The sequence below is a fragment of the Narcine bancroftii genome, chromosome 3 (genome assembly GCF_036971445.1).
Source record: "Narcine bancroftii isolate sNarBan1 chromosome 3, sNarBan1.hap1, whole genome shotgun sequence".
Classification (NCBI taxonomy): Eukaryota; Metazoa; Chordata; class Chondrichthyes; order Torpediniformes; family Narcinidae; genus Narcine; species Narcine bancroftii.
In genome coordinates, this window is record NC_091471.1 from 308,946,896 (window position 1) to 308,963,606 (window position 16,711).

General features: G+C 41.2%; 1 protein-coding gene across 2 annotated transcripts in view; it reads left to right on the forward strand.

Annotated features, from left to right (window-relative positions):
* matk (megakaryocyte-associated tyrosine kinase) overlaps positions 1-16,711 on the forward strand; it is a 61,022-nt gene that overhangs the window by 20,699 nt on the left and 23,612 nt on the right. For both annotated transcript variants that reach the window (XR_011354610.1, XM_069928890.1), the window contains exons 2-6: positions 1,353-1,415; positions 4,563-4,676; positions 5,697-5,812; positions 9,436-9,655; positions 11,996-12,089. Coding sequence is in view for 1 of the 2 variants with exons in the window: in XM_069928890.1 (XP_069784991.1) it covers positions 1,407-1,415; positions 4,563-4,676; positions 5,697-5,812; positions 9,436-9,655; positions 11,996-12,089 (553 nt within the window). In the remaining variant the exon portion in view is untranslated. The remainder of the gene's footprint in view (positions 1-1,352; positions 1,416-4,562; positions 4,677-5,696; positions 5,813-9,435; positions 9,656-11,995; positions 12,090-16,711) is intronic.

Genomic DNA, 16,711 nt, shown 5'->3' on the forward strand with positions numbered 1-16,711 from the left:
TGTCTGTGGCTCATTGTCCATTCAGAAATCTGATGGCAGAAGGGAAGAAGCTACTGATTGTGTTCTCCTGATATTCCCCCTCCTGAGGTCCACAATCAGTTCCTTAGTTTACTAATGTGGAGTGCAAGGTTCCAGCAACACACCACTCAAGAGCTGATCGATCTCCCTCCTGTAACCTTCCTCATTGCCGATTGTGATTTTACCAACGACTGTGGTGTCATCGACAAATTTGTAGACGGCATTAAAATTGTGCCTGGCTGCAGTCATGGGTGTAGACCGCATAGAGCAGTGAGCTAAGCACGTGTCCTTGAGGTGCACCTGTGTTGATCATCAGTGATGAGGAGACGTTGTTTCCAATTCGTAATGAGTGAGGTCTTCTGATGAAGAAGTCAAGGATCTGGTTGCAGAGGCTGATTCAGAAGCCTAGGATATGACTAGCATTGAGGGAATGATGGTGTTGAAAGCTGAGCTATAGTTGATACTGTTTGTTAATGTAGTGGGAAACTCAACCTTAAAAGTTACACTTTACAGCTGATATTCCTGAGTTGTAAGATACTGAAATGTGAACAGACTTTCCCTCGGATTCTATCTGTTCCTGGAGGATTTTCTCATTCTCTTCTATGAATTGCTGTCCCTTCTACCCCTGGCTCTATTCCCAATGAGCTTCAGCAAGGTTCATTCTCATCTTTGGGAACTCATCTCATTAAGGCGTGTCCTGTGCGTTGAGGGCGCACAGAGGCAGCGGGTAATGCTGCTGCCCCACTGCCTCAGTGGCATGTGCTCGATTCTGAACATGTGGAGTTTGCACGTTGACTGCTTAGCTTTCCCTCCACGTGCCAAATGGTTATGGAGCCATGGCTCCCACATTCCCAACTCTCTGGGGTTGTGGTTCCCGCACTCCCAACTCCCCGGGGCCGTGGTTCCCATGCTCCCAAATCCCCGGGGCCGTGGTTCTCGTGCTCCCTTCCTGATCACTAAGCCGTGGTTCCTGTGATCCCTCCTGTTCACTGGGCCATGCTTCCTGATTGGAGCCGTGGGTCCTATGCTCACCTTTTCCTAGGGCTGTGGGTCCTATGCTCTCCTCCCCATTCCCTGTGGTCATGAGTCCTGTGGTCCCAATGCCCTGGGGCTGTGGTTCCTGTGCTCCCTTCCAACTCAGAGAAACTTGGATGTTTATTGAGACGGCTGACTCTCAACTGGAACAATTATGCAATAATTCACAGAATTAAACAATTTCACAAGTTAGAAACCGCAACACAGCCTTAAAATAACAGATACATTCAAAAAGTAATTCATCAAAGCTATACATCACTGTATGTATACCAACATTGTATTTGCCTTTTCTCCCTCAGGTAAATCATTCTTCAGTGCGTTGAGCTGATCCATGAGGAGACAGGGGTCTTGAGATGTCTATGGTGAGATGGCTTTATGTATTCTTCAATATCCTCTGAAAACTGACTCAGTGGGAACTGAGCAAAATCATTTGAAAATATTGAAGTGTGTTCATGTGAAAGGTTTGGTAAAGTATGGATTGTCTCTCTGCTTTTTGGTGCACGCTTGGGCAATAATTTCTTTAAATTATCTCCAATTAACCATCAGAGAAATGTTGGTGGGTTTACCTCACCTACCAAACACACAACTTCCTTCTCCACATTGCCCCTCCATGCACGACTATCCAGCTTTTCCCTCAGCTCCATTGCCCCACTACCTCTTTCCCACCCCCACCCACTCTTCTTCCCCCCCCCCACCCTTCCCAACTGCCACTCTCACCATTCTTCATGCCTCATTTCCAGCAGGTCTATGCAGCCATTTGTGGATGATGATATAACCAGTGCCATTGGTCGGTCAGGCATTTTTTTCAAATTATATTTATTGAGCTTCAAAAACAACTTTGTACACATTATACATTTTATTTAGACATACAGCACAGTTAAAGACACTTTCAGCCCACAAGATTGTGCCACCAATTACACGCAATTAACCTACATCCCTGATGCATAGAACACTACAGTACAGTACAGGCCCTCAATGTTGTGCCGACCAATATATCCTTGAAAAAAAAAGGACTAAACACATCATGATTGACAGTCTAGATTTGGTAATGTGATCCCTGTGTATATTTTGAACAGTGGGAGGAAACTGGAGCCCCCAGGAAAAATCCACGCAGACACAGGGTGAAAATCCTTACAGAGAGTGCGGGATTCAAACCCCAGTCCCGATTGCTGTGCTGTAACAGGTGTAATCACTACGCCAGCCCTTCCACCCCAAATAGGAGCAAACTTTAACAGCAAAATCAACACACATATACACAAACGTTCACATAAACCCTCAGATAGATGTCCGGACACTCTACCCCCGACCACCTTTGCTGACAGTATCATTGGTATACTACCTATCATACTGGTACAACCATCTCACAGTTAGTCTTTTACACTGTAAGCACTCGTAACTTGAAGAAAAAAAAACGAATAAAGAGTTGCCATTTGTAGGAACATTTTCCGGTGGACCTTTTTAATGTGTATTTGATTTTCTCCAGTTTAATAAGGAAAATGATATCCTTAATCCATTGTGCAATAGAAGGACTCTTGTTAGACTCCCAGTGTGACAAGATAAGACGCTTGCCTAATAGGGATGTAAATGCCATCATGTCTTTTTGCAGGGAATTTCGGGAGTTGTTGAAGATGCCAAATATTGCAGTCAACAGGCAGGGTTGCAAACTAACTTTAAATATTTTGAATAACGTGCTTATGACTCCACTCCAGAACCCCTGTATTTTGGAGCACATGTGACTTAGGTACCAAGGGGAGCCATTATACCAATTGCATTTGTCCTCTATTTCAGCATAAATGGCTGACAGTCTGGATTTTGTAAAGTGAACCCTGTGCAGCACCTTAACTGAATGAGTCCCAAGCAAGCACAGGAGGTGGGAGAAAGAATTCTCTCAATACACTCTTCCCACAGTTTCTGCTCAGTTTCCATTTCCAATTCTTGCTCCCATTCGGTCTTTATTTTGCAAATTGAATAACTTTTAATTGACCGAATGGAGCTATAAATTTATGAAATTGTCTCACTCACTCCTGGATTAGCTGCTATTCAATCTTCTCACGGTTGTTTGGTAGGTAACTGAGAGAAGTTTTGGAAAGTCTTTGAAATAAAGTGTCGAATCTGAAAGTAATGAAGTAAGAGTGATGCAGGTAAGCCATGTGTGTGTGACAGAGAGGTGAAGTTGCTAAAAACACTCTGTCTGCAAAAAGATCTTGAAGACATTTGATACCTTTAGTTTTCCAAGTATTAAAAAATCAATCAGTGACTGAAGGTGAAAATAAGTGATTGTTATTTAAAGGACCCTGAACTGATGCCAATGACCACTTAAAGTGACATCTAATCTGCTACCAATTTTTTTTTACCGTATTGAACACCTTTGGGCTGTTGGTGTGGCTAGAGGGTTCTGTGGGCAATGAAGAATGAAGAATACCATGGTGGCTAAAGACGACGATTTACAAGATGGCTCTTCCAGTTTATTCCAGGAGGATCACCCAATCCTTGTGTTTATCTCACTACTGAGAGTTTCTGGGCTATGTAGCTCCAATATCTATCGTGACAGATCCCAAAGTGTTGGTATTTAGTGCTGAACAACAAATGGAAGCAGGAGACACACGAGAGACTGCAGATTCTGGAATCTGGAGCAAGCACACTCTGCCGGAGAAATTCAGCAGGTCGAACATCATCAGTGGGGGGAAAAAAACAGTGGTCAACACTTCAGGCCTGAGCCCTTCATCAAGACTGATGGCACAGAAGGGACATAATCTTTGAAATGAAGACAGGGTGGGAGGGGTTGGATAACTGGTGAAGGGTGCCGAACAGAGGCAGTTGATTGGCAGATGAGAGTGAGAAAGAGGATGAGATAACAAAGAGGTCATATCGAGGAAGATGATCACAGTGTTGGGTGGGTGATTTTAGAGACAAAGGCTGCTAGTGTTGGAATCCGATGAGATGAGGTGACCTGAGCTGATGGAACTGAGGGTTGGGGGGGGGGGGGGGGAAGAGAGGGAGAAGAATCCAGTAGGGCACATGGGAGTGGATGGAACCAGAGGAATGGGGAAAAGCATGAGGGGGTGGGGGTTCTTCCCAGCCTGAGCTCATTACACAAGCTATCTCTCCTCTACACTATTATTCTTTTTTTTTCCAATTTTTTATTTTTCACACCATAAATCACATTAACCATGATACACACTTTTTCCTTTTCACACATTATTCTTGATGAAGAGTTCTGAACTGAAACGTTGACAATTTATTTTTCCCTCTAATGCTGTCTAATCTGCCGAGTTCCTCTAGCAGTTAGGCGTATGGACAGATTTACTCCCTAACCCAATGTTGCAAGAGTGAGACTCCCTTTCTTACTGGGTTCAGGTTCACAGATGTCCCTGCTCACGATGGCACGCTTTGAAATGTGGTATTTCCAGAGGTTATCTGCTTCTCAGCAATGCAATCAGAATGATTGCTTTCTCATTTAATACAGTCTTGTAATTCTGTTATTTAAAATTCCTTCTTTATTTCTGCAGAAAGGCTGGGATCGTGGGACGCAATGCATAGCTAAATGTGATTATAAATCCTCAAAGAAAGATGAACTCCCACTGCAAAAAGGAGACATTCTGACCATTATTGAGGTTGTAAATGTGAGTATGTGTTAGCCAAAGAACATTCTTCTACAAAACTAAAGTAATATGTTGCAGATCATGGAAATCTGAAACAAAAATAGAAAATGTAGGTACTACTCATCAGTTCAATCAGAGTTAACATTTTTGATTAATCACCCTTTGTCAGGAAAGTTTGTGTTGTTCTCTTTACACTCTACATTCTGTTTGGAAAAGCATTTGGGATAGAGAGAGTGCTGACTGCGATGTACTGAGAATGGAATTTTCCTTCATGCTTTGCATTTTTGTCCTCACCTCTGTGAAATCCATCTGAGGAAAACAGTTCATAGAAACCCATGTTTTATCATCCCTTCCTTCTCCCCTAACTCCAGACACTGTCCCTTAAAGTAAGTAGCGTGTATGCCAATCAATCATCTCTCCCAAGCACACCACCCATCAAACTCTTCCATTTGCAGATCCTACTCAAACATCCCATTCACTTACATCCCTGTTCAGACAGCGCTATTTGCTTTCCAATCAGAGCTAGCTCTCCCTCTTAACCATCCCAAACTATTCTCCCAAGCAATCCATAGTATTTCCAGCGGGAAGTGAGGAGCTGCAGGGAAATAACTAAAAAAGAGGCAGCAATTGCTGATTTGTAAACTGTGACCATGCTGGAAGGCGGAGGAGAGTCCAGGGTGGGTCTTGGAAGAAGTGAGTGGAATAAGGAGATAAGGAGACAGAATAATAGCCCTTTTAAGAGGATGTGGATAATGGAAGGAAGAGAGGATTTAATTGTACTGTGCCTTTTATTTTAATTTACCAAATGGCAGAAGCCAATTCTGGCCTTTAAGATCTGTGCTACCCAATTTATCTACAACCATGTGCAGTTTTGAAGGTGGGAGGAAACTGGAGAACCTAGGGAAAGGCCATACAGGCCATGGGGTAAAGGGAGAAACTCCTTCCCTCCAGCGCCAGATTCGAACCTGGGTTGCTGGTGCCGTAGTAGCATCACACTAACCGTGTTTAGTCAGCTGACTGTGCTCCATTTATTTGAACCAGAACAAGGGTTCATACAGGGCAAAGAATAACAAGACACAAGAGGAAGGGCTTGTATCCAGACATAAATTACGTGAGCGTGAAGCCATTCGGGTTGATCCCAACATCAATCTCATGCCGTAAGTACCTTTTCTGGTTGCTAGCTCAAATGGTTTAAAAGTTGGCCGGGACTTCAGCAGACCTCTCGTCATCTTCACCCGATGGTATCAGGGGAAAACTAGTAAGGCCTCGGATCCATATCTCATGCTTCAGCAGAGAAACACACCCTCAGAACTGACTGGGTTATTTGCATAATTGTGCTCAAAGATGGGACTTTCTGTTTCAAACGTGCTCCAAGCGAGTGGTGGGGAGCATCCTGTATCCTGCCTGCGACCATTGATACAGTATTGGAGGTAAGGAAGGATTAAGGTTGATTGGCTTCTCCTGATTGAATGGGCACATCAGATGTCCTGATCACATACTCCCATCACCCCCAAGAATATTCACGGGAAATGTATTTTATTTATTGTCTCCCAGTATTGAGTGTCTCTGCTGGGACATACCATATTTAACTCTAGATCTAAAGAGCTGGGTGTAATGCGCTGTAGTGCGAACAAACAAGCTCAAATGACCAAGGCTGTACTACAGGCTTTAATTAGCTTAAAACCTGCAGACAAGGATCAGTCTCCCTTCTGTCTCCATGTGCTCTACTGCCTACACAAGCGCCGGCATGAGCCTTTATATGGGGCTGGTAATTGGCAGGGATTAGGTGAAGCCAGCCTCCCAGGTTACCTCCTCGCAGGTACAGTGGGTTGCCCCCTGCAGTAGGTAGGCAGGAATGCAGGCAGTCACAGACAGTCTGGTGGTTGTTTCTCCGCACTGGGGCAAAGGTCAAAGACTTGCACATGGGTGCGGGCACCCAGTCATAGGATCATAGAGTCATACAGATGGAGTTACACCACCAGTACACTTCCTCCTGCTTATTCAAGCAGGGCCACATGAAGTCTGTGGAGCGAAGCAGAGTCCAGCATAGAAATCTTTCATCAAAATTGAAAAATAAAACTAGACTTTTGGAAGAGGGAGAGAGGTTGAAAAACTAAAAGGGAAGATTGATATTGTGAAGGGGAAGAAAGAGAAATTTTAAAAGGCTGTTCATTTGGGAGACATGAACAAAATTTATATGGGTTTAGAAAAGCAATCTCAGTTCAGGCAATTGCTTAACAAAAACATCCACACTGATTATAATCTAAAATTATTTAACTTGGTGTTGAGTCCAGAATACTACAAAGTCCCGAATCAAAATATATCATATTTCCAACTCGTCCATTGAGCTTCCTTAGAACAGTGCGGGAAGCCAAGACTGAGAGTGGGTAACTGACAGAATTGGGGTTTGTTCTTGGAAAAGTTAATAGGGGTGTCCAGAGAACAGATCCCTAATCAGAATTTGTCTCCCCAGTGAAGCGAACGCTGCTAACAGCATGATGTAGGACCACAGAATTGAAAGATGTGCAAATAAACTGCTCTTCCAAGTAAGACGTAAAATAAGTGGAAGGGTTTTAGCCTCCTGAAATGGGGCTAAAATGGGACAACATTTCTTGGTTCCCATTTTATGGCTGGAGAACCCTACTTGGCTCAGGGGTTTTGGGGGTAATAGAGCTTTCCTTTATGGAAAGTTCTCTATCATGAACTTCAATTAACAGTCCCAAAGCTTAAGGAATAATTTGAATAAGGCTGCTTCTTCCCAAACAATTAATACAATAAAACTCCAATAAATGGAGACACGGATCAAAGAAAAACTGGGCAAAAATGCCAATTGTTTGATCAGGAATACCCTGCATAAAAGTAACTTCTAAAATAAACACAAGAATTTTAAAGTTACCATTTGCATAGCTACGGGGAAGCAGGACTAATTGGAGAGGGTGTCCAAAGAACTGGTTCATCCACAGTGGGAACTTATGGGTTCTCATTCTGAGTCATCATGATCCCCCACGTATGGAATCTTCACTTCCCAAATGATTCCCTACATCCTCATTTCCACTCCTCTCTAGTTATTGTAGCTGACTAATCTCCATTGCTTTATACTGAGTTATTCTTGTAACTGTATGGTGGAGTAAAGCATAAATACAGTTGCTTTTGAAGCATCTTTATTGTGGCAATTTACTCTCTGCGCTGAATATTGGTAGACAATATTGGTTCAGCTTAAAATAAGAAAACTACACCAATCATATCTACTAACAGTTAGTAGATGCGAGAAACAAGCCAATCAAAGTTCAGATTTATTGTCAGAGTAAAAGGTTATAAATACATGACATCACATAGATCCCTGAGATTCTTATTCCTGCCATCCAAGCAGAATTTCTGCTTATCGGTGACTGTAAACTGTTCTCAAGAAAGATACATACACAGAAGAGGGAAATGTAAACAAATTGTAGAATACATTAAAAAAATTTAGTAATAAATAATGTGCCAAGTCAGAGTCCATAAATGAGTCTGAGTCTGTTGTTTAGGGGTCTGATGGTGGAGGGGTAGTCATTGTTCCTGGTGATATGAGTCTTCTGGCACCAAGAGCTGCAAGAACAGAGAATGTCCTGGGTAGTGTGGATCCCTGATGGTTGCTGCTGCTCTCCAATGGCGGCGTTCCATATAGATGTTCTCCAAGGAGAGTTTTACCTGTGATATACTGGGCTGTATCCATTACCTTTTGCAGGGCTTTCACACAGGCATTGGTATCCTCAGACCAGACCATGATGTAGCCAGTCAGCACACTTTCCACTACACATCTGAGAGGTTTGCCAAGGGTTTCTGATGTCATACCGAAATGCAAACTCTTGAGGAAGTAGAGACACTGACATGCTTTCTTCACGATGGCATTCATCCAGAAAGGATGGCACTAACATAGTTGGCAAACAGCCCATTTTAATAATGCATCTGGACCAGACTATATAATTTGGAAGTGAAGTTATGGCCTTAACTGTGGACAAGGTTAATGATGCATTTTTCAAACAATGAAACAAAACTAAGGTTTTAATTTAAAACAATTGTAATAAAGGTTGAGAAATAGTTTACAATGGTTTTATTCCATTATGTAATTATAACTTTTATAACAAGTTGTTTGTCTCTCTGTATAAATTTACAGGTGTTGTAGAGGTAGATTTCAGAGTTAGTAAACAGTGGAGTCTGCCACCCACTCTACATGATATCATGTGAAATAAAATCTGTGCAATTATACCTGAGGCCTCCATGAGGTTAATTTTGTTGACAGGCATTAGTATGTTGGGTCTAAGAAAGGTCCTCCAAGATGGTGACTCCCAGGAATTTAGATTTGCTCACCCTCTCCACCTCTGATCCCCGGTGATCAGTGGATCGTACAGCTCTGAGCTTTCCTTCTTGAAGTCCACAATTAGTCCTTGGTTTTGGTGACATTGAGTGAGAAGTTGTTGTTGGTGTACCATTCGGCCAAGTTTACAATCTCCCTCCTGTACGCTGAGTCATTGCCCCTTTTTATACAACCCACCACCATGGTATCATCAGTGAACTTGTAGATGGTGTTGTAGTACCGTGCCACCCTGTCAAGGGTGTACAGAGAGTAGAGCAGAGGGGTATGACCTGCTCTAACAAACCTTTCCCAAGTTATCTCCCAGACACTTCTATATACTTTGTCACAGGGCAACCTAACGCTAGGCTGCACGAGAGAGAGACTTGTGCAAAAGACTTGGATTATTTGCTCACTCTTGTTTTTCTCTCTCTCTCTCCTCTTTGTGAGGTGGTTCCATGGAAAGATCAGCGGTGAAGATGCAGTGAGGGTACTCCAGCCCTTAGAAGATGGCCTCTTCCTTGTGCGAGAGTCTATACGACATCCTGGTGACTATGTGCTTTGTGTCAGCTCTCAAGAGGAAGTCAGCCATTATCGTGTTATTTATCAAGACAATAAACTCACAATTGATCAAGAAAACTATTTTTACAACCTCATTGAACTCATCGAGGTAGGTTATCCAATTACATTTCATGTTACTTATTTGCATTACACAATGGAAGATTATGAGCAGCAGGAGATCTGGGAAAATTTGCATTAAATAATAATATTTCCACCCCCCATGTCACAAACACCAGAAAATTTTATTCTGGTCATTCTTTTTTGGATTCGAGAATGGTTGGATGGAAGAAGCCAGAGAGTAGTGGTGGATAATTGCTTCTCGGACTGGAGGCCTGTGACTAGTGGTGTGCCTCAGGGTTCAGTGCTGGGACCATTGTTGTTTGCCATCTATATCAATGATCTGGTAAATTGGATCAGCAAGTTTGCATATGATTGGAGGTGTTGTGGACAGCGAGGAAAGTTTTCAAAGCAAGCGGAGGGATCTGGACCAGCTGGAAAAATGGGCTGCAAAATGGCAGATGGAATTTAATGCAGACAAGTGTGAGGTGTTGCATTTTGGAAGGACAAACCAAGGAAGGACATATACAGTAGGCCACTGAGGAGTGCAATAGAACCCAGGGATCTAGGAATACAAATACATAATACCCTGAAGATGGCATCACAGGTGGATAGGGTTGTAAAAAGAGATTTTGGCATTTTAGCCTTCATAATGAGATGTTATGGTAAAGTTCTATAAGACACTGGTGAGGCCAAATTTGGAGTACTGTGTACAGTTTTGGTCACCTAACCACAGGAAATATATCAATAAGATAGAAAGAATGCAGAGAAGATTTACTAGGATGTTGCCTGAACTTCAGGAACTGAGTTACAGGGAAAGGATAAACATGTTAGAGGTTTATTTCCTGAAGTGAAGAAGAATGAGGGGAGATTTGATAGAGGCATTTAAAATTATGAGAGGGAGAGGCAGAATAAATGTAGATAGGCTTTTTCTGCTGAGGGTAAATGAGATACAAACCAAAGGACTTGGACTAAAGATGAAAGGTGAAAAGTTTAGGGGGAACTTCTTCCCACAGAGAATAGTGGGAGTGTGGAATGAGTTGCCAGCTGAAGTGGTGAATGTGGACTCGATTTTAACATTTAAGAAGAATTTGGATGGGAGAGGTATGGAGGGCCATGGACTGGGTGCAGGTCAGTGGTACTAGGCAGAAAAATGGTTCAGCATGGATTAGAAGGGCCGAAGGGGCCTGTTTCTGTGGTGTAAGGTTCCATGGTTCTAAGTCAGCTAAACAATGAAGGTAAGCATCACTGCCAAGTCTGAACCAGTTATCATGTTGAGGATAGGATCCCTGATTAATTTTGTCTTTCCTAATCAGTACCAGGGATAAAACACTCCTCCATCTCCTGAGTGGCGGATTGGGTTTTGGGCTCTCTTCAAACTGTCATGATAGCATATTGGAAAGTTATTTTACAAATAACATCGAGCCTAATTCCTATGGATGTTGTGTGACCTGCCAAGTTTAAGTGCTGGAGAAACCAGGAAGAGGCTGTCTTCTGAGTTCACCGCTGATCTTTCCATGGAACCACCTCTCAAAGAGGAGAGCGAGAAAGAAGTGTGAGCAAGCAATCCAAGTCCTCCGAAATAATTGGTTGTTATCTATTGCTGCCCATGTCAAAATGTAGGCAACCAGTTTAGATCCATAAAGAGAAATGATTGCACAGTGAGTAGGAGGAGTTAACAATTCACCAGTCACAACTCTTTGCCATGCAGCCATCAAAGCTGATTCTCACAATCCGATTACGTGCTGGTGGGTGATGCCAAGGAAGGTGCTTTCTCTGGATTTACAATGTTTTTATTATTGATGAAGTTAAACTGAATAAAATGCAAACTCCCATCCCGACATTTAAAGATTTTAATTTTATCACTCAGAATGGAATGGAAATATTACTTGTGTTAGGACATAAATATTGGGAAGTATTTATAGGAAATATTACAAAGCAAAATAAATGGAGGAAGTTTAAAAATAGTTTAATCCACTTCAGCAGAAGATCAAGGCACGAGGTGTTCTGCAATATGAAAATAGAAGCCGAGTTGTCCAACAGACACTTTAGGGCTGATATAATGAAACAGAGATACTTTGAGACTACTGACGAAAAGTTAGCACAGAAACGAAGTGTGTAGCCTTTCGGCAGCTCGCATGGAGCACATTAATTGTCAGTAGATGTTCAGGTCCTTGGCACTAATACACATTGCAGTGCTGGACCCTGGATTCACTGGGTGGTCCCATGCCATGTGACTGCACTTCAATATTTGACAAATATCTCTCATCAATTAAAAATAATGCTAGAGAAACTCAGCAGGTCAAAATATCGCAAAGATACATAACCAACATTCGGCTTGAAGCACTGAATGGTTTAACTGATATGTTGTTGTCCACTTTATTTTATTTAGTATTATATGAAAGATGCATGTGGACTCATCACTAGGCTAACAAAACCCAAACTTAAGTTTGGCACCAAGTCAGCTGCAGAGGAATTCTCAAAAGGTAAGTATCTCAAAGAGTATTGAATACTGTGGATCATTCACATGTACGGAACCAATGTTCTATTCTAGATTATGAACTTTGGTTCCCAGAAGGCTAGAGAATAATTGAATCTATATCAGAAGGCTGGAAGCTGTGGATACTGATTTGAATTGTAATTCTAACACCAAGAGACATTTATTTCTGTTTTTAATTAAAACAACTTGAGTGAGAAAGAGGAAATAAAAAAGACAAGTCCATCTTGATTAGTTTTGACCTACATGGGATGAATTTAAGTTTTTTAATTAAGTCAGAGTTTATTGAGCACCATGGAGCACAAATTCAATCCTCAATGACAGCAGCAAGTCCACAGTGACACTTGGCTCCAAAGCTTACACCTGGAGTAAACACTTCTATTTTGCAGATTATTGCTTATCTTCCTCCCCTAGATGACATGGGGTCACTTCTCTCTTTTGTGCTCCTTCTCATGTTCATGCCTCACCATACAAAGTGATGGATTGCCCAGATTATGGTCATCCTTTGCTCATTTCAGGCCTCCTAATGCTTGGCATTACAGAAATGTAAAAGATTATGAGAAACATAGATAATTATAGAGGTAGTTAAGTTGTTTCCATTGGTGGAGAGACTAGAATTACGGGACACAGCCTCAAGATTCAGGTAGTAGATTTAGGTCGGAGATGAGGAGGAACTTCTTTTCCCAGAGGGTGGGGAATCTATGGAATTCACTGCACGTTGAAGCAGTGGAGGCGACCTCAGTGAATATATTTAAGACAAGGTTGGATAGATTTTTACATAGAAGGGGAAATTAAGGGATATAGGGAAAAGGTGGAGATGAGCCCTTCATCAGATTGGCCATGATCACATTGAATGGTGAAACAGGCTCAGTGGGCCAGATGGCAGACTCCTCCTATTTCTTATGTAAACCTCTTCCAGTTGATTGAGTATGTCATGGTTGAATGTGGTGAAATTGTTCTCAGGTGCATCTACTTAAGTGCAAGGAATATTGTAGGAAAGGCAGACGAGCTTAGAGCGTGGATTGGCTCGTGGAATTATGACGTTGTGGACATAGTGAAATTTGGTTTCAGGAGGGGCAGGACTGGCAGCTGAATGTTCTGGGCTTCTGTTGCTTCAGACCATAGAATTGGGGGGAGGGGCGGAATTGCTCATCAGGGTAAATATCACAGCTGTGCTCAAGAGGCTATACGGGTGGAGCTTAGGCAAGAGATAGCAGACAGCTGCAGGAAACATAAGGTTGTGATAGTAGGAGATTTAAATTTCCATTTATTGACTGGGACTCCCACACTGTTAAATGGCTGGATGGCTTGTCAAATCTGTTCAATATATAGTAGTACCAATGAGAGTGCAATACTGGATCTCCTATTATGGAATAAGACAGGACAGGTGAAAGAAGTATGTGGAGGGGAACATTTTGGATCCAGTGATCATAATGCCATTAGTTTCAGGTTATAAGATAGTCACAAAGCCATGTTGACTATCTCTAATCAGTCCCTAGCTAACCAAATACTGGTAAATTTGATCTCTCAGAACAATAATTTACCTACTACTGATGTCAGGCTCACCAGCCTATAATTTTCAGGGTTACTTTTGGAGCCTTTTTTGAACAATAGAATGTGAGCTCCCTGCCAATCCTCCGGCACCACACCTGTAGCCAACGACATTTTAAATATTTCTGCCAGAGCCCTTGCAATACAATTAAACCTTCCCAAAAGTTAATTAGTTCCCCTCTAGTTCAGATGCAAACTGTTCAGTTGGAACAGGTCCCACCTTCCCTGGAAGAGAGCCCAATGATCCCGAAACCTGAACCCCTCCCACCTGAACCATGTCTTTAGCCATGTCTTTAACCTGCATTATCCTCCTATTTCTAACCTCACTAGTAACACGTGGCATGGGTAGCAATCCTGAGATCGCACCTCTGGAGTTCCTGTCCTTCAACCTAGCACCTAACCCCCTGAACTCTCGTTGCCGGACCTCCTCACCCTTCCTACCCACATTATTGGTCCCTACATGGACCATGATATCTGGCTGCTCACACTCCCTCCTGAGAATGCTGTGAACTCAATCTGAGATATCTCAGACCCTGGCATCAGGGAGGCAACATACCATCCACGATACTCAATCTCTTCTACAGAAACTCTTATCTGTCCCCCTAACTATGGAATCACCTATCACTACAGCTTGCCTCTTCTCCTCCCTTCTCTTAGCTACAGGACCAGACCCTGTTCCAGAGATCTGATCACCGTGGCTTGTCCCTGGTAGGTCATTTCCACCCCCCCCCTCCACTTAACAGTATACTTGTTATTGAGGGGAACAGCCACAAAGGTGCTCTGCACGGCCTGCCTATTCCCCTTCCCTCTCCTATCACCCATCTACCCTCCTCCTGCCACCTTGGAGTGATAGAGTCACTGTAACTCCTGTCTATCACCCCTTGAGCCTCCTGAATGATCCAGGATCTGCAGCTCGATGTGATTCTCGCAGATGAAGTCGTCAGGGATACTGCTGTCTTCCCCGATGACCTACATTCTTCAAGATGAGCATTCCTTGCCTTGGCTGCCATTCCTGCTGGTTTTTTTTTTCAAACTTTATTTAAAAGATTTAAAAAAAATAACATACAATCCATTAATCAAAAATTGATTTTACAAAATAAATCCCAAATCCGCCCTCCCACCCCTTCAGCCAATTCCCTTAAGGGGAGCCAAAAATATAAATGATATATAATTTAAAAAATTATAAATGTTGAAAGCAATTCAAAGTATATCTAAATGTATATATTTCAAATATGGAGACAAAAAGGGAATAATTATCATGTAAATTATAAGTAATTTTTTCCATAGCAATACAAGCCTTCAATCCATTATGCCAATGTAGTATATTAATCTCTGTATTATATCACTGACAAAAGGCAAAGGGGGAAAAACCCAACACCCAACCCCAACCAACCAATTTTCCCCTGCAACCGCTGCAACTGTGTCTGCCTGTCCCGCATCAGACTTGTCAGCCACAAACAAGCCTGCAGCTGATGTGGACTTTTACCCCCTCCATAAATCTTCGTCCGCGAAGCCAAGCCAAAGAATCTTTCCAAGTACTCGCAACACATTTACGCGCTACTGATAACACCAACCGTACAAAAGCAATTTGAATTTTATCCAAACCTAATCCCCTCAACGAAATCAAATTATCCAACAAAAAATCATTGGATCTAATGGTAATGTAAAGTTATACAATTTTTCCAAAACTACTTTAATTCCTTGCCAAAATGGTTGAACTTTAACACAAGTCCAAACAGCATGTAGAAAAGTTCCAATACATGAATCACATCTAAAACATAAATTTGAATTACTAAACTCATATTTTTTCAATTTCTCTGGAGTTAAATATAATTGATGTAAAAAATTATAATTAACAATTCCATATCATACATTTATCAATTTGATTACATTATCCTGACGCATATTCGCCCAATCATCTTCAGGAAAAATAAACACTAAATCACTCTTCCATTTAAGTTTAAATTTTTCCCAATCCGGTTTATCCATATTATCTTGTAACAAATTATACATAACCAAAATATAACCCTTCTTGGGTACAGAAGAAATCAAAGACTCAAATCTCAACAAAGTGGGTAAATTCATCTCTCTACCATAATTATCCTTTACCAAAGCTCTAAGTTGGTAATACACTAATAAAGAATTTACAGATATATCAAATCTTTCTCTCAAATGGTTAAAAGAAAGAAATTGTCCCTCTTCAAAACAATCCTGTATTGTCTTTATACCCTTAAAATCCCAACTCTTTAAATAATTATAAAACCTTGAAAAAGGAATAAACTGATTATTATACAATGGAATTAAAATTGATAATTTACCTTTTGATCCCCAAACCCTATTTTTTTAATCCAGATCTTTAACAAATATTTCAATACCAGCATATTATATTCCTGTAACAAATTAAAATTCCAACAAAATATAAATTCATTTACCTTAACCTCAGAAATATATGCCATTTCCACCTTAGCCCAGCTAGGAGGATAATCTAAATCCATCAACCTGCTAATAAACTTCAACTGGGCCGCTTCATAATAATTTTGAAAATGTGATAACTGAAGTCCATCTAACGCATATTTCCATATAAGTTTATACAATGCCACTCAAGCCAATTTACTTTTCCATAAAAACTCCCACACTACCTTATTTAAATCCTGAAAAAAAAACTTTTAAAAGTAAACAAGGTATTGACTGAAATAAATATTGAATTTGAGAAAACATATTCATTTTAATACAATTGACCCTTCCAATCAAAGTTAATGGAAGATCTTTTCACATAAATCAAATCTGCTTTAATTTTTTTAATTTTGGCACATAATTTAACTGATAATAATGACTGATAATTAACATCTACAAACATACCTAAATATTTAATTTTATAAGTCCACTTGAACTTTGTAATAATTTTAAATTCTGAATAATCTCCTATCCCAACTGGTAAAATTTCACTTTTATCCCAATTAATTTTATATCCTGACAATTCTCCAAATTTCGACAAACACTCTTGTAATTGCTTCAACGACCTTTCTGGTTCTGTCAAATATATCAAGACATCATCTGCAA